This window comes from Sceloporus occidentalis, unplaced genomic scaffold (assembly GCF_023333645.1).
Source record: "Sceloporus occidentalis isolate IW3139 unplaced genomic scaffold, rSceOcc1.0.p SCAF_3, whole genome shotgun sequence".
Classification (NCBI taxonomy): domain Eukaryota; kingdom Metazoa; phylum Chordata; class Lepidosauria; order Squamata; family Phrynosomatidae; genus Sceloporus; species Sceloporus occidentalis.
In genome coordinates, this window is record NW_028316983.1 from 29,518,693 (window position 1) to 29,542,068 (window position 23,376).

At 41.4% G+C, this 23,376-nt stretch overlaps 1 protein-coding gene and 1 long non-coding RNA gene across 3 annotated transcripts; one reads left to right on the forward strand and one right to left on the reverse strand.

Moving 5' to 3' along the window:
- Nucleotides 1–1,315: 1,315 nt before the first annotated feature.
- Nucleotides 1,316–20,807, reverse strand: LOC149315699 (uncharacterized). Of its 2 annotated transcripts, none has more exons than XR_016280680.1 (3): nt 20,774–20,807; nt 2,161–2,291; nt 1,316–1,436 (listed from the first exon to the last, which is right to left on the reverse strand). It is a non-coding gene; the product is annotated as an uncharacterized LOC149315699 (long non-coding RNA). The 2 variants fall into 2 exon arrangements; XR_016280679.1 differs by lacking the exon at nt 20,774–20,807 and adding an exon at nt 2,827–2,978.
- Nucleotides 1,525–21,591, forward strand: R3HDML (R3H domain containing like). The gene is made up of 5 exons (XM_089518511.1): nt 1,525–1,803; nt 9,545–9,663; nt 11,734–11,866; nt 20,352–20,467; nt 21,459–21,591. The coding sequence occupies exons 1-5, from the start codon at nt 1,543–1,545 to the stop codon at nt 21,589–21,591; spliced, it is 762 nt and encodes a 253-aa protein (XP_089374637.1). The 5' UTR covers nt 1,525–1,542.
- Nucleotides 21,592–23,376: the final 1,785 nt, after the last annotated feature.

Consider the following 23,376-nt stretch of genomic DNA (forward strand, 5'->3'; position numbering starts at 1 on the left):
ATAGTGCTTTGAAATACAATTTTACCCATTCTGAAAGCCTTGTCTGATTTCAAAGCAGGCTCAAAAGTTTCCATGAAAATGGGATTTTCTCTTTGCAGATCATCAGCTCTCCTTTCTCATCCAGCCTGCTCCGCACTCTCAAGAAGGAGAAAAGGGGAACCAATAGTGAAGAGGACACCCTAGATTCAGAAAAGATCTTTAGAGAGATTGCTCTTGAACATGCTTAGAATCAGGTATGTCACTTCCTGCCAGGCAATATATGATCTGTAGTTTCCTCTGATTCCCAAATTAAACATAAAGCAGAGGGAGTTACAAATCTCATACAATCATAGGGCCTTTTTAAAAGCTACAAATTTCATGTTTCACAGCCATCATTTTCTCAATCAAATCAAAGCATATGTGAGTGTAGGTGCATAGAGCTCTGAACTTTGAGATAATAATGATAATAATAATAATAATAATAATAATAATAATAATAATACTTTGCATATTAACCTAATAATTTTTAGTCTCTCCTGCTCCATAGGTCAGAACAGGCAGAAATACTTGGTAGAGATGGAGTCATGTGTACACAGGGGGAAAGCCATAAATTGCCCAGCTGTATGCATTTCAAACTTTGGGACATTCCTCAAGGGAAGGGTTTCAGTGAAGTCTTTGCGTCAGATCGTCCTCAAAGACTCCTTGGACTTGGCAATATTAAATCTCTCTACCACAGCTCCTGAGTGCAGGTTCTTTGTAAAGGTCAATCTCTGTGAGTTCACTGCGGCTGCCGCATCACTCCTCAGCTGTTCTTGGCCCAGCCTTCAAGGTATGTAGTCTGGGAAATGTCCTTTTAGCAGCTTCAGGGAATATTTTAGAATACTTTTCTAGGACTGGAAAAGAATAAGGTTTTCTCTTCTCCTGAAAAGAAATGAAGAAGCCCACCACTAAAATAAAATAAAATCTATTAGCTGCTATGTTCTTATTAAATCTTTTTAGAACACACACACAACACACACACACACATATACATTGCTTAATTACTGTAGTGTAGGAATATTTCAATTTACTAAGCAGCTTTGTTTGATGTACTGAATATCTGTGAAAGCAGTGGGAAGGATATAATGGTACTATGGCAGCATGTTATTAATTTGTGTCCCCTTTGGCAGGTACATGTGAACATTTGGAATGATTTCTGGACAGGCAATGGGAGGAAAGAACTTTCCTCATTTCAGACAGAAGTGATAAAATACCTCTTGAAATTTCACAGCTGGTCTTAGGAATTTTGTATTTCATAAAAGCTGCTTAGCCAAACTCCTTTATTCTCATGCTGCTAACAAAATTCTCTTTGATATACTTCAAATCTCCTCTTCTCCCTCCAGTGACATTCTCTTCTTCCCATGATGAAATCTGAAAATCTAAAACTGTGTGTCTGATGTCTTCTTCTTCTTCTTCCTCTAGACATATAAAACAGAAGGGGAAAAAAGAAGATTTGCCACATTGATTGAATTTTTTAAGACCAACTATTACTGGCTCAGGAGAAAAAAGTGTGCAAATCTTAAAATGACTCTCTTCCATGTGCATTTATATTTTACTGGCTCCATCTTCTGGGTGATACAGAAATCAAACTCTTTCATGCTGCCCAATGCTACTGGACTCCTTTACCCACCCAGGAGCACTGAGGCAGGTCTGGCATCTAGCCTTGGAGTACCAAGGACTCGCAGGAAGCGCTATATTTCTCCAAGGGATGTGAGCACACTTTTGGACTACCACAATCAAGTACGGGCACAGGTGTCTCCACCTGCTGCCAACATGGAGTATATGGTGAGTTTCATTTGTGCTTATTACTAGTGGATACTGAGTTTGGAAAAGTTTTGAATTAAAGCTCCCAGAATCCTACTGGTGGGGGATTCTGGAAGTTAATATTTAAAAATTAAATTTGTGGGTGGGTTTGTGGAAAGGAACTGTGAAGGCATATAGAGATATACATGTGACTTTCTGGTATTCTACCCTTTTGATTTTCAATGGAAAGTTCTGCCATTTTGTTAAAGGTTTGTGACACTGTTTCAGTATGATGAGGGGACTTTAACCTCTTGTTATCCTCTGACAATATAGCAGAAAGGGATCATTGCAGGCCTAGTGTAGGCTGTGTGGTTCACACAAATGGTCTCCTGTACTCACCCCATGGGTTTTCTGACCAGGTTCTTGTGCCAGAGGAGACAGAGGTCTGGCAGAATTAGCAAGTGCACTGTTTCTCGTTACTGCATCTCCTTGCAGTGCAAAGCTTCACTTGTTTTCAGCTTGTCAGGCAGCTGTTAAAATTGAAGGAACACACCCAGTGAAAAACACAGCAATTCTAGGAAGATAATTACTGATACTAGGTTAAACAGAAGAATAGTCTGACCTAGTAGTATTCAGAGACATAGCTGTGTTTGTCTGGAATATCAGTATGAAACGGGATCTTGTAGCACCTTTGAATCATAGAGTCCTAGGGTTGGAGAAGACCACAAGGGCCATCTAGTCAAACCCCTTGCCATGCAGAAATACACAATCAAAGAGCTCCCGACAGATGGCCAACCAGCCTCTGTTTAAAAACCTCAAAAGGAGGAGAGTCTACTACACTCTGGGGCAGCATATTCCACTCTTGAACAGCTCTTAGTATCAGGAAGTTCTTCCTAATGTTTAGATGTAATCCTTTTTCCTGTAGCTTGAATCTATTGCTCTGTTTCCTAGTCTCTAGAGCATCAGAAGACAAGCTTGCTCCATCCTCAATATGACATCCTTTGAAATATTTAAACATGGCTATCATGTCACCCCTTGACATTCTCATCTCCAGGCTAAACTTACCAGCTCCCTAAGCTGCTCCTCATAGGACATGGTTTCCAGAGCTTTCACCATTTTCGTTGCCCTCCTCTGGATATGTTCCAGCTTGTCAACATCCTCACTTTGAGACTGTGCAAAAGAAGTTATAGCATGCTATATACAGGATCCCTTTGCATATATTCATTAACTTAGGTATGCCTATATTTTGCTTTAAAAGTAAAATCTAACCTGGAACTGCCATTTTTACTTGACCATAAATTGATATCAGATATTATGATTCATGGCTTGCAGAAGCTCTGGAGCATATAAAATTTCATTCACCAAATTACAAGAGTTCTCATCAAGTTACATATTAATTTCTAAGGGTTTCTGTGTGTGCTCAGAGAAATTATAGTTCAACAGTAACTGTGACAAGAACAGAATATTTTAGGTCCAAAACACACTGCAGAAATAATCAAGTCTGAGACTGCTTGAACTGCATTGGCTCAGTGCTAGACAATTCCGGAAACTAGTTTTTGTGAGACATTTAGCCTTCTCTGTCAGAGAGGTCTGGTGCCACAATAAACTACAATTCCCAGGATTCACCAGCACTGAACCAGGGCAATTAAAGCGGTCTTGAACTGGATTATTTCTGCAGTATAGTCGGCCCTTCTTATACACGGATTTTATATTATTATTATTATTATTATTATTAACCTTTATTTATAAAGCGCTGTAAATTTACACAGCGCTGTACAGTACATGCAATCTTTTTAATTGGATGGTTCCCTGCCCATATACATGGATTCAGGCATACACGGTTTGAAAATGTTAAAAAAAGTATAAATTTCAAATATCAAACCTTGATTTTCCATTTTTTATAAGGGACACCATTTTGCTATGTCATTATATTTAATAGGACTTGAACATACATGGATTTTGTTATACACGGGGGATCTTGGAACCAAACCCCAGTGTGTAACAAGGGTCCACTGTATATTTTGGACCCTAGTCATGAATAATAGAGGAAATTTGTTTGCTGGGGAGTGGAGTGGAGGGCAGGTTTTTATTCCCAACAGGCTCATATGGACCAAAAAAGATAATTTTATTATTGTTGCTCTTGTTCTTGTTGTTAACTGCCATCATATTGACTTCAACCAATGGCAGCTATATGAATGAAAGGCCTCCAAGTCACCCTATCAGCAGCAGCCTTACTCAGGTCTTGCAGACTTGAGATTGTGGCTTCTTTGATTGAATCTATCCACCTGGAATGGGGTCTTCCTCTTTTCCTACTGCCTTCTATTTTGCTAAGTATTATTGACTTTTCTAGTAAGTCATCTCTTCTCATGATATTGCCAGAGTATAATAGTCTCAGTTTAGTCATCTTGGCTTCCAGGGAGAGTTCAGGCTTGATTTTTTTCTAGGATCCATTTATTTTTCAGCAGTCAATGGTATCCATAGAACTCTTTTCCAGCACCACATTACAAGTGAGTTGATTTTCTTCCTATCAGCTTTCTTCACTATCTAGTTTTCAGAACCATATACAGAAATGGGAAGTAGCATGGACAATCCTAACTTTAGTATTCAATGATATATCTTCTTGAGGATCTTGTCCAGTTCCTTTATAGCTGTCTTTCCAAGTCCTAGGCCCATTACACACGGGCTTAAAAGTACACGTGGAGCGCGTACTAGGGTTAAGACGGGGCGGTGCTTCTGCACCGCCCTAACCCTAGTGCATGCTGTGCGCGCACAAAATGGCAGCGGCCGTTCCACACGGCCGCCGTCATTGATACGTCACGGCCGTGCCGCCTCCAAACAAGGCGGCGCGGTTGTGACGTATTGGGGTCGCGGCAGGGCACCTAGGGCGCCCTTTCCGTGACCCTGGAAGGAGCTCCGTTTCAGAGCTCCTTCCTGGTTTGGTTCGCTGGGCGCAGCCTTCACACGGCTGTGCCCAGCGGACCAAAGGAGAAAGGGGCCAAGCGGCCCCTTTCTCCTTCTCCCCGCCGCCGCGGGGTGTCCTTGGGGCTTGAAGCCCCAAGGACACCCCTTTCCAGGCTGTGGGGAAGGGGCCTTTTGCCGCTTCCCCGCAGCCCAGAAAGCGGCGGATCAGGGCTTCAGCGGCTGCCGCTCTGGCCACTGAGGCCCCGATCCGGCGGGGAAAGGTGCACCTACAGGCCGCCCCAAAGGGGCGGTCTGTAACGCGCCCTAGTCTTCTTCTGATTTCTTAACTGCAGTCTCCATTCTGGTTAATGACTGAGCCAATATATTGAACATCATGAACTATTTCAATGTCTTCATCTTATGCTTTAAAGTTATGTAAATAATCCATGGTCACTATTTTTGTTTTCTTAACTTTCAACTGTAAATCTGCCTTTGCCCTTTCTTCCTTGACTTTCTTCCATAATCATTCCAAGTCTTTACTATTTTTTGCTAGTAGTATGGTGTCATCTGTTTATTTTAAATTGTTGATGTTCCTCCTCCAGTTTTCATGCCTCCTTCTTCCATGACTAATCCTCCTTTACATATGATATATTTAGCATATATGTTAAACAAATAGGGTGATAAAATACAACCCTGCCTGATCTGCTTGCCAATTGGAAACCATTTCAATTCTCTGTAATCTGTCCTAACAGTATTCTCTCCTAAAAGTACTTGTTGCTCATCACTAATAATGACAGAATTGTTTTCCAAACTATATTCAGCAACCACTACAGCAGAAAACACAGTCTTTGAACTGTATTCAAGATGCCACTGATTTATGACAGAAAATAAAACAGCGGCTGTCATTTCTACCTGCTTTCTTCAGGTTCAGAAGAGGCCATTTATTCAGGCAGACTCCTGCTCAACATTCACAGTTACACTTTCCTCATTTTATGAACATTGTCTGAAGGACCAAAAGCCATCAACAGGCACTTACTGATAACTTTGGGGAGATTGCTTCTATAATGTTTGAAAATGCTCTTCTGCATAGAACAGGAAGTTGTGCCTTTGCTCTGAAATGACACTTTGCATTGTACATATATCTGATTATCTGTGTAGCATAGTGACCTCATTCTGCTCCCTACATGATCTCTGGTTAGTTAGAATCATTTCTATTATTTAACAAGGAATAATTTCCCTCACTCTCAACTAGTTTGTCTTCAGATTCAGGCAAATTTGATTGGATGTGTATATTGTGATGCCATCTAGATCTTACTATGTGACCCCCAGCTGACTGGAGTTGTATGTTCCTCTCAGTTCCTCAGTTCCCCCTCAGTTCCTGCTACAGAGAGGAGGAGGAGAGAGGTAGCTGGGCAGCCATTGAAATCTACAGCAGAGGCAGAATTGATTGAGCTCACTGCCACAAATTGTTGAAACATCAGGAGCTTTAAAGTTGGTGTTTTCTGGAGGATTCTTTTTTTCAGGAAGAAGCCCACAGTTCTGTTCCAGTAATTTCCTAAGACTTTTCAGTATGGACACTGACGGAACCATGGCAGTCACCTGCAACACATGTGGGATGTTTGTCTTCTTGCCTACAGAAGTGGAGAACTTCACATGCCCCAAGTGCAAGTTGGTAGCCCTCTTGGAGGAGAAAGTGCAGCAGTTGGAGTCCAGAGTAGCTACACTTCAGCATATTAGGGAGCAGGAGGATTTCCTGGACACAACAGAACTAGCAATCCTGGACGAATACCACGCAGAACAAGATGCTGGAGCCGAGGAGGTCACTTCACATACACAGGAGCCAGACAGCTGAAGGAATGTCACACAGAGAAGTAGGCCAAGAAGGGATTGTTCGGGGAGCTTGCAGCTAGAGAATCGATTCGAAGCTCTTTCCCTTATCAAGGAGGATGAAGAAGAGCAGCATGGACAGACTTCAGGGACAGAGCAGGGGAGCCTGAGAGTCCCACCCGAGGGAACAGTCGCTGCTAAGCCTTGGAGGAAGCGTTGGTCGTAGTGGGGGACTCCTTGCTGAGTGGTACAGAAGCAGTGATTTGTAGGCCTGACAAGATGTCTAGAGAGGTGTGTTGTCTTCCAGGGGCAAAGATCCATGATGTGACAGAGAGGCTGACAAGACTGGTCAAGCCTACTGACCAATACCCCTTCCTTTTGGTCCATGTGGGAACCAATGATACTGCAAGACACAGCCTGCAGAACATCAAAAGGGATTACGAGGCGTTTGGTAGGAAGCTGGAAGGAATGGATGTACATGTTGTCATCTCGTCTCTTCTGCCAGTTGAAGGGCACGGTCCAGGAAGGGAGAGGAAAATAGCAGATGTGAACAACTGGCTTCGCAGATGGTGCCGCCGAGAACAATTTGGATTCTTTGATCATGGGCTGCGATTCCATGAGGAGGGACTTCTTGCAATGGATGGGTTGCATCTCACACCAGTTGGAAGAAATGTTTTTGCCAGCAGTCTCAAGAACTTGATCAGGAGGGCTTTAAACTGAGTTCCGTGGGGAAGGGAGACAATATTAAGGAAGGCGAAAGGGCTGGAGAAAATAGTCAAACAAACATAGAGAAAACAAGAAAACAAGTGCAAGGACCCAACAGTGGGAGGCAAATAAACTTGCACAAGCAGCAAGTAAAAGGGACCCATGGTCTGCGATGTCTCTACACTAATGCACAGAGCATGGGAAATAAGCAAGATGAACTTGAACTCCTAGTACAGCAAAGCAAATATGATATAATAGGCTTCACTGAAACCTGGTGGGACGAGTCTCATGATTGGAATGTGGAAATAGAGGGGTATAACCTTTTAAAGAGAAATAGGTCAAACAGGAAAGGAGGAGGAATAGCACTATATGTCAGAGATATTTACACCAGTGAAGAGATCCAGGACATCAATACTGGCAGCCAAGTGGAGAGCATGTGGATAAAAATTAAAGGGGAGGGAAACAACAAGGATATTATTGTGGGAGTCTACTACAGACCCCCAAGTCAGACTGAGGAATTGGATGATACCTTTCTAGAACAGATGACCACACACTCAGAAAGGAGAGATGTAGTAGTGATGGGCGACTTCAACTATCCTGATATTTGCTGGAAGTCAAACTCAGCAAAATCCTCAAGGTCTTGCACATTCCTCGCTTGCCTGGAAGACAATTTCATTGTCCAAAAGGTGGAAGAGGCAACAAGGGGGTCAGCTATTTTGGATCTGATCCTAACCAACAAGGATGACTTGGTTAATGGGGTGCAAGTGGTGGAATCATTAGGTGGAAGTGACCATGTTCTCCTGGAGTTTGTAATACAGTGGAAAGGAGAAGCCAGGCATAGTCAAACACGCATTCTAGACTTTAGGAGAGCGAATTTCATTAAAATAGAGAAGTATTGAGGGCGATTCCATGGTCAGAAGTACTAAAAGATAAAGGAGTTCAGGACGGATGGAAATTTCTCAAAAGGGAGATTCTGAAGGCACAATTTCAAACAGTTCCAGTGAGAAAGAAAAATTGGAGGTGTCTCAAGAAACCAGGATGGATGACTGAGGAACTTTCAACCGAGCTAAGTTTGAAACGGAACATGTGTAAGAAATGGAAAAAGGGGGAAATCACAAAAAAGGAATTCAAAGAAATAGCAGGCATTTGTAGGGGTAAAATCAGAAAAGCTAAAGCGCAGAATGAACTCAGGCTTGCTAGAGAGATTAAAAAGAATAAAAAGGGATTTTTTGGATATGTCTGCAGCAAAAGGAAGAAGAAGGAAACGGTAGGGCCACTGCGTGGAGAAGATGGCAAAATGTTAACAGGGGACAGAGAAAAGGCAGAATTACTCAACACCTTCTTTGCCTCAGTCTTATCAGAAAAGGAAAAGGGTGCTCATCCTGAGGATAAAGGAGCAGAGGACAGAATAGGGGAATTTCAGCACAGAATAAGTAAAGAGATAGTAGAGGAATACCTTGTTAATCTAAATGAATTTAAGTCTCCAGGACCAGATGAACTACATCTAAGGGTACTAAAAGAACTGGCAAATGTAATATCGGAGCCAGGCAGGGGGTTGGACTGGATGGCCCTTGTGGTCTCTTCCAACTCTATGGCACGTTACAGACTGCCTAAAAGCAGCGGTCTGCTGGCGCTGTTCGTTGCTCCGCGAGGGAGCCGCAGCAGCCAAACCAAACATGCTTTGTGGTTGCCCCAATAAAGCTATCACTGCTTTGTGGATTTTGGATTTTATTGTATTTTGTTTGATGGAAATGATCCATTGATCAAATGGCAATCTCTCTTATCAGATGCATTCAATGAATTCAGACATCTGGCAAGACCAACTTTTCAGAGTAGGGAGAATTAGGGAAGTTTTAGGAGAAGGGAGAGGGCTGAAGGGAGGGAAAGGAGAGTCAGAAAGCAAACAAGGAAAAATTAACAAAGAGCTTGCTTTTTGGCTTGTGCTCACTGTTGGCAGGTAGGCCCCAACATATACCAGACCTAAGTTACTTTTGTGGACTACAGCTCCCAGAATTCCCAGCCCTTGTGTGACCACCTAACATTCTGACTGGATGATTCTAGGAGCTGTAGTCTGAATACGTAATAACTCCCAAGTCTTTCCAAGAAGCACACTTAAGGGAAAGTGACCTTCAACTGCCAACAACAACAAAGGTTCCCCCAGCTACCAGCACACCTCTAACCAAAAATACCAAATCCTTCAAGGTCAAACAGTGTTTCTAACTTTTCTTTTGCTGTTTCATATATATATATCAGTTTGGCACTATGGGACTAATCACTGTGTTTGACCAACAGCTCCCAGGCTGCTGAATATTGTCTGATTCTTTTTCTTGCTCTTTTCCTTCATGACTAGGTGTGGGATGAAAGGCTTGCCAGATCTGCTGAAGCATGGGCAAAGCAGTGTATATGGGAACATGGACCTCCACATCTGATGAAATACATTGGTCAAAACCTTGCCATTCAATCTGGCAGGTAAGCAGTGTCCTCTGGCAAGACCCTTTTATCTTTAAACCAGACATGGGCTGGACTGGATAGCTCTTTTCAAGTCTGAAAATATATGACTGCTGTAACAATCATTCATCTACAAGATCGTCCTCTTTGAAGTAGGATACATGGCCTCTCTGTACTTGAACTTACTGTGTTGTGTCCATAGCCTGGAGTCAATGAGTTGTCAAAATTAACACTTCAATTCTTTAGTGATATGAAGCCAGCCTTCTTTCAGAGAACACTAAAAAAAACATTTCAGGTTAAAAATGTCCTCCACTTCCATGCAGCTCCATTTATCTGTAAACAAAGGAGGATCTTTATCTGAACCAGTTCTGATTCTGTAAATACTTATATAATTCTTAACAGAATAATACTGAGTGGTATAACTATTAGCATTAATAGAGAAGGAAAAGTTTTTCTCAGTTCAGCAAAAGGCCATGTTCACTCTACCATTGGAAAAGAAAAGTCTGCATGTTCTAAAGATAGCAAATCTTGAATTTGGCATGTCACCATTAAATATAACAGGTTATCTGGCTTTTATTAGCACTATTCATGTATATTACAAAGTACTAGCATATCACTGAATTATTTTTTAAAAAACATTTAGGCTAAAAACCACACGTTAGGGGAAATGAGTGGAGCCAATTTCAAATAAATGAAAAGGACATGCTAATTTGCATGCACCAATATTTATATTTTATAAATATATATATCTGTAGAAATATATTTAAGAAAGAATTACTCCTATTGAACTAGAAATATAGCACATTTCGTGCTAGTGGAGATAGTCTGGGAAGTAACTATTGATGGACCTTTACTCTCTCTCCTTATGGCTCTTTAGCTTTCAAATAGATTGGGATGAGAAACGCCTTCAAACAGAGGACTGTTCTCTGATAGCTCTTCAAGCACAGTATTGTACCCTATAAAGTAGTTGAAATGGTTAGCTAGAGTCAAACTATATGTTAAAGGGAATACATATTCTCTAAGATTAAAAATCAACCCAGAATGGGTTTTCCTCAGAGATGTATGTTTCAGTGATAAAATGTTGCAAATTAAGCCTGTTTATCTTTTGATGACCAATCACTATAACTACAAGATGGGAGGCTGAGGACCTTTGTGTTCTATGAGAAACAGATGTCTTTCACCACTTGTGGGACTAGCTTTCCTAAATTCAGGTTGAGTATCCCTTATTTGAAATGCTTGGATTGTTTTGGATTCTGGAATATTTGCACAAGCACTTGGATCTTCCTTTCCATGGGCTTGCTATCCATGGATTGGAGCATCCATGGATGGCCCTGCCCTGTTCTCCTTAATGGTGGTGTGTATATGTGCTGCACCAACATGGTTGCATGCACATCACATCACCCTTGAGGAGAACAGGACCTGAGGCTCCACAGAATTTGCCATCCACATGGAGGGGGACAGAACCTCCCTGGATGCAAAGAGCTGTCTGTACATAATGAGGTATCTTGGGGATGAGACCCAAGTCTAAATGTAAAATTCATTTATATTTCATACAAACTTTATACACATAGCCTGAAGAAATTTTACACAACATTTAAAATATTTTTGTGCATGAAACAAAGCTTAAACAAGGCTTCAACGAGAGTTGCAGCTGCCACCTTAAAATGTCAAAAATGTTTGCATTTTGGGCCATTTCGGATTTCCAGATAAGGGATACTCAGCCTGTATATGATAAGCATATTATCCAGTTTAACTCATAGTCTCGCAAGTAATGTGTCATTGAAAAATATTATTAATGTGCATTATGATTCTCCTGCCTTGCATTCCACCCCATTTTTTGCCCCTTATGGTGAGTGGGAAACAAAATGACATCTTGTCACATTTTCCCCCTCCAATTACCAGCAACAGGTAGAAAGCATTGAGAAATGAACACAGGCCCATTTTTTCTACATACAGATTAGCTGTTCAGCCTCTGTGTTTGGTCAGGCATGTTGTATCAGTCAGAACATCTTTTTGATAGATAAATGAATAATATGTGTTTTAACATAACAAAAAATGATAAGAATATGTCTTGTGTATGGTTTTCTGCAGGTATCATTCAGCTGTGGATCTTGTGAAATCCTGGTATTATGAGAAGCAGCACTACTCCTTTCCTTACCCATATGAATGCAAGCCTAGCTGCCCTTCCAAATGTAGCGGTTCTGTCTGCAGCCATTACACTCAGGTACATACTATTAACTGTGAGTTATACTATTGTAATTAAGTACTAAAAATAACATTTACATCCCCCAATTGTCCCAGTTTGGCAGGGACAATCTTGATCTCTGACATCTGACTTTTTCAGCTGCTTTAAAAACGTCTCAGTTTCTCTCTCCACTTTCCCCCTTTGCCTCCTGACTTCAATTACTGCAAATTGAATTATTATTATTATTATTATTATTATTATTATGCTTTAGTTATATAGCGCTGTAGATTTGCACAGCACTGTACATACAAACAATAAAATAAATACGAGTAAACCTCCCCATGGTGTACAATCTGAGAAATAGTAGCATAATACATAACAATACAGGAAAGGGTTCAGTAAAACAGGCAACAAATTAAAAACGTCAAATAGCAAATAAGAGTCATGCAGTGCCTGGGAAGGCTTCTCTGAACAGGATGGTCTTCAATTCAGTTTTGAAACTAGTTAAAGAAGTTATGACCCGGGCTCTTGGGGAAAGGAGGTTCCAGGAGTGAGGGGCAGCAAGTGAAAAGGGATGAACCAGGGATGGGGCAGAGAAAATCCTAGGCTGAGATAGCAGACCTTGACTACCAGAACGGAGGGCCCAAGTGGGAAGGTGAGGAGAAATGAAGGGGCCAGCCCATGGAGGGCTTAAAAAGTCAACAACAGAAGCTTATACTGAATACGGAAAGGGAGGGGGAGCCAGTGAAGGGATGACAACAAGGGAGAAATGTGGTCAGAGCGGTGGGCGGATGTAATAATGTGTGCAGCTGAATGCTGGACAGAAATTAAAGGACGGAAGTGAGAAAGAGGATGCCCAGCCAGGAGGATGTGACAGTAATCAAGTCGTGAGACCACTAGGGCATGAACCAGGATCTTGGCAGTAGAGGCAGAGAGATATGGTTGGATTTTGGCAATATTGTATAAAAAGAATCTACATGCCTTAGCTGTGGTCTGGATCTGGGGAATAGACAACAGAGAAGCATCAAAAATAAAACCAAGACTATTGGCTTGCTGGACTGGTCAAATAGTAATGTCATCAACAGAAAGAGAATTAAAGGTGCAAAAGTAGTTAGCACTCAGTTAATTCCGTTGGGCGAATGAGGGGAGGAATCTTGTCTTTTTAGTAGGGTCAGGCAAAAACAAACTGCGACATCCTCTTCTACATCATTAATAACTCTGATATCTTGGTCACACACTGATGTTGCTTAGCTACATGTGTCCCAGTTTTCATCTGTGAAATGTTGGAGGTATGAATTTAGAACCAGAATCATTGCTGGCTCCTTTCATGTACTTTACCTGGCTGCATGAGAATCAATCTTCTATTATTCTATCCCACACACACTGGTATATACTGGAATGGTAGCATGATATAGGCAAGGTTGCTCAACTGTGTTTTGTTCCTCTCAGATTAGAAAAGATCCCTGTGATAGATGTTAACTTTATCGTAGTGGGATTCACCTGTATATCCAGTAGCCACTGGTAGCTCCCATGCCTGTGGAGTACTGAATCTGATCTAGATTTTAGGCTGAATTTTAAGGAGCTGTCCAAGGTTCTAGATAAAGCTTGACACTTTGGACAGCCTTTTTAAAGTCCAGGGTAAAAATCCAGAGATTTACCATCCCACACCAACACAGAAGTTACCATCCACTAGCAATTATTGTTGCAGTTAATTGTTATTAACTCAGCTTTGACTTATGGAGACTCCCATGAGTCATCAACAGCCCTGCTCAGGGTAATGATTTCTTTGATTGAGTCTATCCTCCTATAATGCAGTCTTCTTTTTCTACCACCTTCCACCTTATCCACATTATCATCTTTTCATATGAGTCATGTAATCTCATTGTATGTCCAAATTATGATAGCCTAATATGCCCCAGACAAGAACTTGAAACTCACAGAAACCCCGAGCTAGCAAGACTACTGACCTTCATCTGGAGTAAATCAAACCATTGGCCATTCTCAGTGAGAAATCTGTTCACTTGATTGTAATCCAGACCTTGTAACTGCTTTCTCTCGAGTGCAATCCAGATTTTGAAAAAAATATTTTTCTACTCCAGCTCCTGGAAACATGCAGATTCTGGGTATTGTAGTCCAAAAACCTAATGTTTCCAAGCTCTATCCACATTACAGTTTTGTAAATTGAGAACGGAAAGTCAGTGCAGTGTAGTGATTTCAGTGTTGGACTATGATTCTGGAGACCAGATTTCAAACCCCTACTCAGCCATGGAAACCCAGTGGGTGACCTAGGGTAAGTCACACTCTCTCAGCTTCAGATGAAGACAAAAGCACTGAATAAATCTTGGCAAGAAAACCTCATGACCTTAAAGTCACCGTATGTCAGAAACTGCTTGAAGGCACACAACAATGACAACAAATCAAGAATGACAGAAAATGTCTTATGCACCAAAATATTCTGTGGGTGAGATGGGATTAGAAACAGGGAAAGGTCAGTATGTACCACTTGCTATTCATTAGAACAACACCTGCTTAAAAGAATATACCCATCAAGTAGAATGGGGCTCAGAAACAAGAGAACCTTCAAGGCAAATATTAATAAGCGAGGGGGACTGTATTAGTAATGTTTGTGATCTTCAGTGGAGGACCTGTTGTGTGTCCCAACACCTCAAAAAGCTAGGTTGGTGTGCACATGTGACAAGCTTTCCTCTGTGGACAGAAGTTAGGCTGGCTCCATCTATTTTGAACTTCTGGTGGCCAACTAAAATGGTGTTATTCTGCATGGCTTTGGTGTTTTGAAACTGCTCCATCTGTTTTAATTGTTTGTTTTAAAATTCTTTTAAAGGACAATTTTAGATCATTTTAAAATTATCTCTGTATAGTTTTAAATGTTTTACATCTTGTGCCTTATCTTGAAGGACCTGGTGGACTGGATAGTGATATATAAATACAATCAATCAAGTGGCCGATTGATGTTCTAAACTAGGAGCTGAAAATTTTTGATTTTCTACATGGCTTTTTGACTACAAGTTCCCACAATACTGTGTCATTGGCTATGCTAGAACTACTGGTGGGAGTTGTAGGCCAACAATAGGAAAGGCCAAAGGTTCCCCATCGCTGTTCAAAACCTGTGACTTGTATCACCTCCAAAGATGCAAATCCCACCTCTTTAATTTGCCACTCATCACTGTCTGGCAGATGTTATTACAAGCAAGCCAATTATACTGTCCAAACTTTAGTTTTTTTCCTAGAAGCACTATCTGCTTTTTCCATTGCCCCATCTGCCATGGTAGTGGTCATCAATTCCAGCTCAGTTAGATTGATGGAAGAAGGAAGAGAAAGAAAATAGGCATTGCTGGGAGACAGTATGATTTAGAATACAAAGATGAGGCAAAAAGAATGTTGGATTTAATATTTGCACAAGGAGTTTCCATTTAAGGACGGGAGCATTCTCAGCCTCAGACATTGCCCTATCAGAACAACAGCAACTTTTTTTTCTGACTTATGTTTCTTTATTATTAATGGGATTGTTTAGAGAGAGCTAGGATTGCCATCTTACCATCAAAAAGAATCCTGGCTTGCTCTTGTGTCTTGAACAGCAACTTCATCTGCAGAAATCAGCAGATGAAACTTCAGGACATGATTATAAATATTATCACTTGCTACTGTCTGCAAGTTATGCTGCTTGTAAAAGAAACACAGGAGTTAGTGAAAATCTCAGGCAAACCTACATTTATTTCTTTTATTTATTTATTACATGTATGTCCTGCTTTCTGCTATTCTTCTCCTCTCCACTACTATTCACAAAAATCCTGTGAGGTAGGCCAGCTGAGAGAGAGAGTGCCTTGCTCAAGGACATCCAGTGAGTTTTGACCAATTGACTTGAATCCAGATTTGGAAAGGAAAGGAAGTCTCAGCCTCACACTTTCTGCATTTTTTGTTTGCTTGTGAAAATCGCTTATATATTGCCTTTCAGGCAGAGTTTGGTAGTAACCTTTCACAAATAACTAAATTGCTTATTATGAACTCCTTTTTAAAATAGTAAACACAGAGAAAAAGTTAGATCATGTTTGTAATGTTACTAGGGATCACTTTATTCCCTTTGTGATGCAATTACAACTTTAGTTATGCTTATAGTTAGCAGGGCATGTGTGCCCTCACTTCTTTGTGTTTTGTGACTTTCTAGTGTTTTCAAAGAAACTATTTTGAGAAAGTAGGTTGTTGTTTAAAAATGATGACTATAATGGTAGTCAATTAATTTTGAAACCTTTTACTTTTGGATAAAAGCAAATAATCACTTTTTAAAAGTAAACATTGAAGCTTTGTATTCAGGACACAAATCCTTACAAAGTAGCTTACATGAAAAATCAGAATACATTAAGAATGTCACCATTTAGCAATATTAAAATAGTCATCGGGTTCATTCCCAGACCTGAGGGGAACCTTACTCTTTTTTTAGTATTCAACTGCACTCAAAAATGTGACTTGTCTGAGGTCAGAATTATATCCCATCATGTACTAGGTATCCATTGGCCCCATAGGGAGATGAGACATATTTTCTGAAGACTGCGTTACCAAGCTTTCTTCTCTCTCTACTTTTGCACTGGGCACTTGGTGTTATACCAAGAACAGCCTGTCAAGGAAAGGTGAAGCTCTTTCCCTCCTCATGAATCATCTCTGTGGTGGTGACAGGCCTATACTGAAGCATCTGGCAACTCAATGAATACAACCCCTTCATGTCCTTCTTCCCATGGGTGTTAAGCCAGCCTGAGGTGGAAAACCTCCTGGTCCCATGCTGCGCTGTAGCAAAGCATTTCCAGCCCAGAATGAATAGTCTGCTACACAGCTCCAGAATGGGCCCATGTCTGCCCAGCCAGTTTGGCTTCTCAAAATACCTAGCCCCATATTTGCATGGGTGTCTATGTTGTTCACAGACACTTTCTGAAAGAGACCTAAGCTGTCTCATTTCCAATGTTGTGTCTGGAGGAAGATCAGCAAAGAGCGATGGAAGGAAAACTAGTAATAAAAATGAGCACCTCCTTTTAAATTTGAAAATTATACCCATTTGCCCAGACAGGTCTTGTAGTCAGTTTTTGTGAGGAATTTTCCTGACAGCACAACCACATGAGATATCCTCAAACTAAGGCGTGTTACAGACTGCCCAAACTGGGTGGTCTTGCGCCGCTGCCGGTTGCTGCGTCCGGGAACCGCAGCAGCCAAACCACACGGTTCCCAGGCACAGCAACAGACGCGCCAAAATGGCACTTCTTCCTGTGCCCTGGAAGAGGTGCCACAAGGCGCGAGGCGTGCACTTGCAGCGCCACTTCTGGTGCTGTGCGTCCACAACGTCAAAATGGTGGCGCCCATCTGTATGCGGCGCCGCCATTTTGACATAGTCATTATGCGCAAGGGGCAAGGCGCATCAGGAAGCACCGCCCCTCGCGCGTAATGACGGCGCCCCATAGGGCCCGTCCAGAACGCACCTAAGTCACCCACTCACAACTCCCTGCCCTCCACTGTGGCTTTTCAGTGCTCATTCTCTTGAGCAGCTTTTGGAGACACAAGGTACACAATTACAGCAGTTTGATACCAGTTTCATTTGTCATGGCTCTTTCCAGTGGAATCCTTGGATTTGTAGTTTTGTTGTTGTTTTGTGCCTCCAAATCGGTTTGTTTTTTGTTTTTTACTTATGGTGACTCTAAGGCAAATCTATAATAGGGTTTCCTTGGCAGGTTTCTTCAGAGGGGGTTTGCCATTGCCATCCTCTGAGACTGAGAGAATGTGACTTGCCAAAGGTCACCCTGTGGGTTTTTATGCTTGAGCAGGGAACCCTAATCTCCAGAGTCATAATCCAACACTCCAACCACTCATCCATGGTTTGTGTATAAGTCAAGAGTAGGATTTGCTGCCAAAGTTATGGATTTTGATATGGATAAGGATAAGTTGAGGGGAAAGGGGCATATAACAGAATATCTAAAGGATGAAACAATGGAAAATAATGTCAAAGAATGTACAAAATCCCACCAGGCATAACTGTTTGTGCTCACACTGAAGGCTGAATGGATATAGGGGAGGAATCAGTGTTTTCAGGACAGATTACACTCTTGCCTTTTACCAGATGATGGCTCCTTTTTAAAATAAGAGTTAAAGTGCAATACTGTACTTACAGTGATCTGTGGATAAGTCAACTCAGCTTTTTGGTTCAATTTTTTGACGACAATTTCTAGACTTAAAGTTGAGTATATATAGTAAAAATTCTCTGCAGGAGGGCTCTAGTACACTCCCCAGCACTACAGCTTATATTTACATTCTCTCTAACAGAGAACTGTAAGCATCTTATACCCAGGATTCCATAGGATGGATTCACAGCAGTTAAAGTGGTGTCACTTACTAGAGTGACATAGCTATGTTAAGCATCCAATGTTTTCAGCCTTCCCTTGTAAGATTTATGAGTTTCTTTGACGGAGAGGGGAGCTCGGAAACAAGTAAGTCTTGCCTTTCTCATTAGAATGACTCCCGCCTCCTTTTTTTGGTCTTTTTTTATTACCAAGTAATACAATGAAGTTTTTCCCACTGTGGAGATATGCTAGGATGTGGAAAGAAGGACCTGTTCAATGTTTCCCTGTAATATTGCTTTTGAAGCTGAAGGAGAACTGCCAGAAATCACTGTACCAGCCAGTTTCAAATTTCACTTCCAAAGGAGAAGATTTTGAGGGATAATAAATGGACAATGTGAAGGCGAAGGCTTTCATGGCCAGCATCCATAGTTTTTTGTGGGTTTTTCAGGCTATGTGGCCATGTTCTAGAAGGCGTCAGGAAGAAAATCTTCTAGAACATGGCCATATAGCCTGAAAAACCCACAAAAAACGATAAATGGACAGTCTGTAATAACAGATTATGAATATTTTTTGAAGGACTATGAAACAGGAGATGGCTCTCTTAGGCAATGCTACTAAGATTGCTAAGGTTTAAAAGAGTGAGAAATGGTAGAGGGCTTTTGGATGTACTACTTATAAATAGGGGCACATCTAGCAGTGGATTATGACAAGTAGTGCCAATAGGTCCCCCAATGAGCCCTCTTGCCTCTGGCTCACCCTGGCAGATGAGATGACAGTGGTGGCCACTTAGGGAGTAGGGGGATTTGTTCTTGCCTCTGTCCCCAGCATAGTAAACTTTGTCCCTGCTGGTATGATTTCTGAGGGTTAAAACAGGAGAACAAGAATCCACTCTCTCTTGGACTCTATGTGAGCAATGCCCAGTGCCAGGTATATTTCAGCTGTTTTAACTATAAGAGGGTGTTCCCACTTGCCTATAAAGTGGATCATGAAGTGAATTAAGAGGTGTAATTCCCACTGATGCCTGAATTAGTTCCTCAATGCCCTGTAATTGTTTCCACTGTGATTTGATTCAAAATCGAATTATATCGTATAATTCAAATTAGATGCCTATAAACCGGTTTTAAAAAATAGTAGGTTATAAAGCGGGTTATTTTTGAAAGCGGGGTACGATTCGCTGTATCCAAATGGGAATGACAAGGGTGTCTGATGCGGGAACCTGGAGATGGGAGGAGCAGCGTTCAAGGGGCTGGCCTGGGGGTGTCACCCTCTTTGGTGTCTTTCTGCATTGCCAGCGCCATTTTCTTCAATTCGCATAGACTTTCCCCCGGTGGATTGCAACCTCCCCTCTGCTCCACATTCATAGACCGATGTGTGAGGAGAGCCATTGAACACCATTTTAAACTATTCTTTTTTCTTTTTTTCACCTCTGCCTGAGCAGCAGATGGGCTTTGCAGGACATTCCTGCTTGATCGCCCCCCAGACAGCCCAGGGAGCAATGGGGGAGGCAAACGGATTTTGGGGAAAGGAGGCTCCTTCCAGAGGAACTATGGGATGGGCTTTGCAGGACATCCCTGCTTGATCGCCCCCCAGACAGCCCAGGGAGCAATGGGGGAGGCAAAGCAGTTTTGGGGAAAGCCTGGACGCCCAGGGATCTGGGGGGGGGGGGTCGAGCCTTATCTTCTCTCTTCCCCAAAGATTCTCTACCCAATAATGAAGCCCGCTGCCTTCTCCTCCTTGATCCAATTTGCCAAGCCTCCTTCTAGTCTGGGGAGGCACAACAGAAGAGCCTTGGATGCAGCCAATTTTCATTGGCTGCCCTAAAAATTAAAAAAAAAACCTAGACTTGTGACGTCTGAAGCCTACGCGCTTGATTGACAGCTTGTGGACACAAATGGGAATGGGGAGCAAGTTAATCCACTTTAAAATAAAGCGATTTAAAATAAATGGGAACGAAAACAGGGTCTAAATGAATCGAGGTAATTTGCCCCTTTTGGTAATGGAAACGATGGAAAAAATTCAAATTATTCCCGGAACATAATCCGAATCAGAATCGCGCCAATATAATCCGTTTTATCTGCCAAGTGGGAACACCCCTTTAGACAAAATTCTGCAACCTTTGCCTGGTAAGAATGAGGCTTCTTGTTTCTGAACTTGCTGTTACAATAATAACTCTGTTGTCTCCCAAACAGATGGTGTGGGCTTCTAGCAACAGAATTGGTTGTGCCATCCACACATGCAACAACATGAATGTGTGGGGCAGCACATGGCGAAGAGCTGTCTACTTAGTGTGCAACTATGCTGTCAAGTAAGGAAAAAGCACACATTTGAGGCACTTGCATATGAAACAGTGTATATTGGGGGAGCATATGTTAGGGAATATTGTGTACAATATGTCTTGGATCCCATTCTGGGAGAAAGGTGGAATGTAAGGGCAATCAATCAATCAATCAATCAATAAAATGCATATATCTGAGGGGAAGTTTACAAAACTAAACATTTTTTTGTCTGTGTTGTGGGTTAAAAGACAAGTGTTTGCAAAGCAATAAGAAAATGGGTGAGTAGATTGAGGGCTACAAAATTGGCATAGATGAGAAAAGATGTATCCACCCACCTGTAAGCAGTGACTAAAAGTCACTTCAAATGCTAAATTGTAGGTTTCAAATTCAGATGCAGTTTGCCTCTAAGGAGCACTTGTTGGACAGCTGCAATAGGAGAGGCTATCGCATTCATGGTCTTCCTAAAGGCATCTGGAAAACAAGATGCTGGACCAGATAGGCTATTAGATTAGAAAAGTTTTTTTGAAAGAAAGAAAGAAAGAAAGAAAGAAAGAAAGAACATGTCCCAGAATCCATCTAGCCAGCCTGACCACTGGCCATGCTGTCTGGGGGATTCTGGAAACCGTAGTCCATAAACATATTCCCCAACCTCTAGTGGGCTGTTCCTATTCATTAATCTATCATCCAACCATCCATCCATCCATCCATCCATCCATCCATTTATTTTTTTAATCAAATGCATAAGCCACTCCAATCTGGAGAGCACAAAAAGGTGTATTTTTGAAAGAAAGAAAGAAAGAAAGAAAGAAAGAAAGAAAGAAAGAAAGAACATGTCCCAGGTGTATTGAAACAAGCAAATAGGAAAGGATACAAACAAATGCATTAATAAAACAGTGACTTTTTTCTGTTCTTATGGATATAAGCTTCTCCAAGAGCAAAGATTTTGGAGAGTAAATGTGCTATCCAGGCATCCAACAATGAAATGTACCTTATGCTTTGCCTTTCTCTGTCTCTTTCCAGGGGAAACTGGGTAGGAGAAGCACCTTACAAAATGGGGAGACCTTGCTCAGCCTGCCCACCTAGTTATGGAGGTACCTGCAGCAATAACATGTGTTACTCTGGACTCAGATCCAATAGAGTGAGCTGGTTCTGAACATGACGGATTCATGATGAGCTCTAAAACATGTGGAGAACTTGGGAGTGGGACTCACAGCTGAATATGGCAGAAGCTGCATGGCACAGCACACAGTGAATTCAAAAATAGAGGAACTGTTTATACACATGAAGTCCTAGGCTGCTTTCTCTTTCCCTTTCATTTGGATCTTCTCTCCTACACTGATAAAGCTTCAAGTACACTTCCACCATGACGTATGTACACACACACACACACACACACACACACACAGAGAGAGAGAGAGAGAGAGAGAGAGAGAGAGGCCTGCAGTTTCCATAGTTTTGTACTAGAAAGAGATTTTTAAACTTCACTGCACTGCAGACCACTCTTCTGATTTGTGTATCCTTTGTGTGTGTGTTTGCATATGTTTTTAAATGATTCAGGCACCACAAGGAGGACTATTTGATAGGCTTTCAGTTTAAATCAAATCCTTCTCTGATGCTGTATCTACATATTCTTTGTAGGTAGGGGGGAAATCAACATGTTTTCAAATCAAAAGAAATGATTGCTGAACCAGTGGCTAACTGTTCAGGAATGGATTGTTTCTGAATGTTATTCTTGCATTTTCTGAACCACTTCTAAAACATGTGATGATCTTAAGGGTAAAATCTATCATCTCCAATTCAGTCATCTGGATCTTTTCATATTACTTGTTAAAACTGATTATGCCCCATTGTTACTATAGTCAAAGATTTTTCAGCTTTTTATTAATAGATGAATAATTTCTTTTTAATAAACAATGCACTGTATTAACCTAGTCAAATCTGATTCCTGAGTTTGTTCAAAGCTACATATCCTGCATATCCTGGGGGCTCTTTCTTCCAAAACAGTTTTCTGTTTATGCCTTCTGGCAGAATCACATCTGAATTTGCCCAAAGCAGATTCCCATATGTTCCATCAAAATGTCTCATGTCAACCAAGAATTCCTCCCTGATTATTCTGTATGTGTACTGGCCTTGTACTGTATTGTATAAAGAATAATTTTTTTCTGTGGAAATGCTGCAAAATCTCCTGGCCAGTTCTCCTTGTTCACCCAATTTGGGGAGGGTGGGAGGGATTGTGCAAGAGCTTTCTTCCAAAAGTGCTCTGTCTATAAAAGTTTAGAGTAAGTTTTGAGTCTGAGTTTATAATACATACCTGTGCCCAACCCATGCACATTGTTTTAATATTTTAATATTTCTTTGGCCAATGAATTATAGTCAACTTAGAGTCCTAGGACTGGAGAAAGTGGTGACTTTTTGGACTGTAATATACTCACTGGAGTTACGGACCTTTCTGTTCAGCCTAACTAAAGCTCCATTGCATCCGCCTAATGATGCATCATCTAATAAGCAAACATTTACATAAATAAATGTTAGAAAGTAATACAATTGTCCTGCAGTGAGCATCAGTACGGGGCTTTCAGGATGAGCTCCCAAATTTTCAAAATATTTGCTAGTGTATGCCTTCAGGTCATTTCTGACTTATGTCAGTCCTATAAGAAACCTATTATGGGATCAGTGGAGACCAGAGTTCTAATCCCCCCTCAGCCATGGAAACCCACTGGATGACTCTGGGCAAGTCACACTGTCTCAGCCTCAGAAGAAGGCAAGGGCAAACCCGTTCTGAACAAAGGCTGCCAAGAAAATTTCATGACAGGTTCACCTTAGTTAGAAATGACTTGAAGGTACATAGCAACAATAGTAATTTGGTTGCTATTACTTAATATTCAACAAATGTTTGTCTCCAGTACTTATTATTCATAATTAAACCACCTCTGTGAAT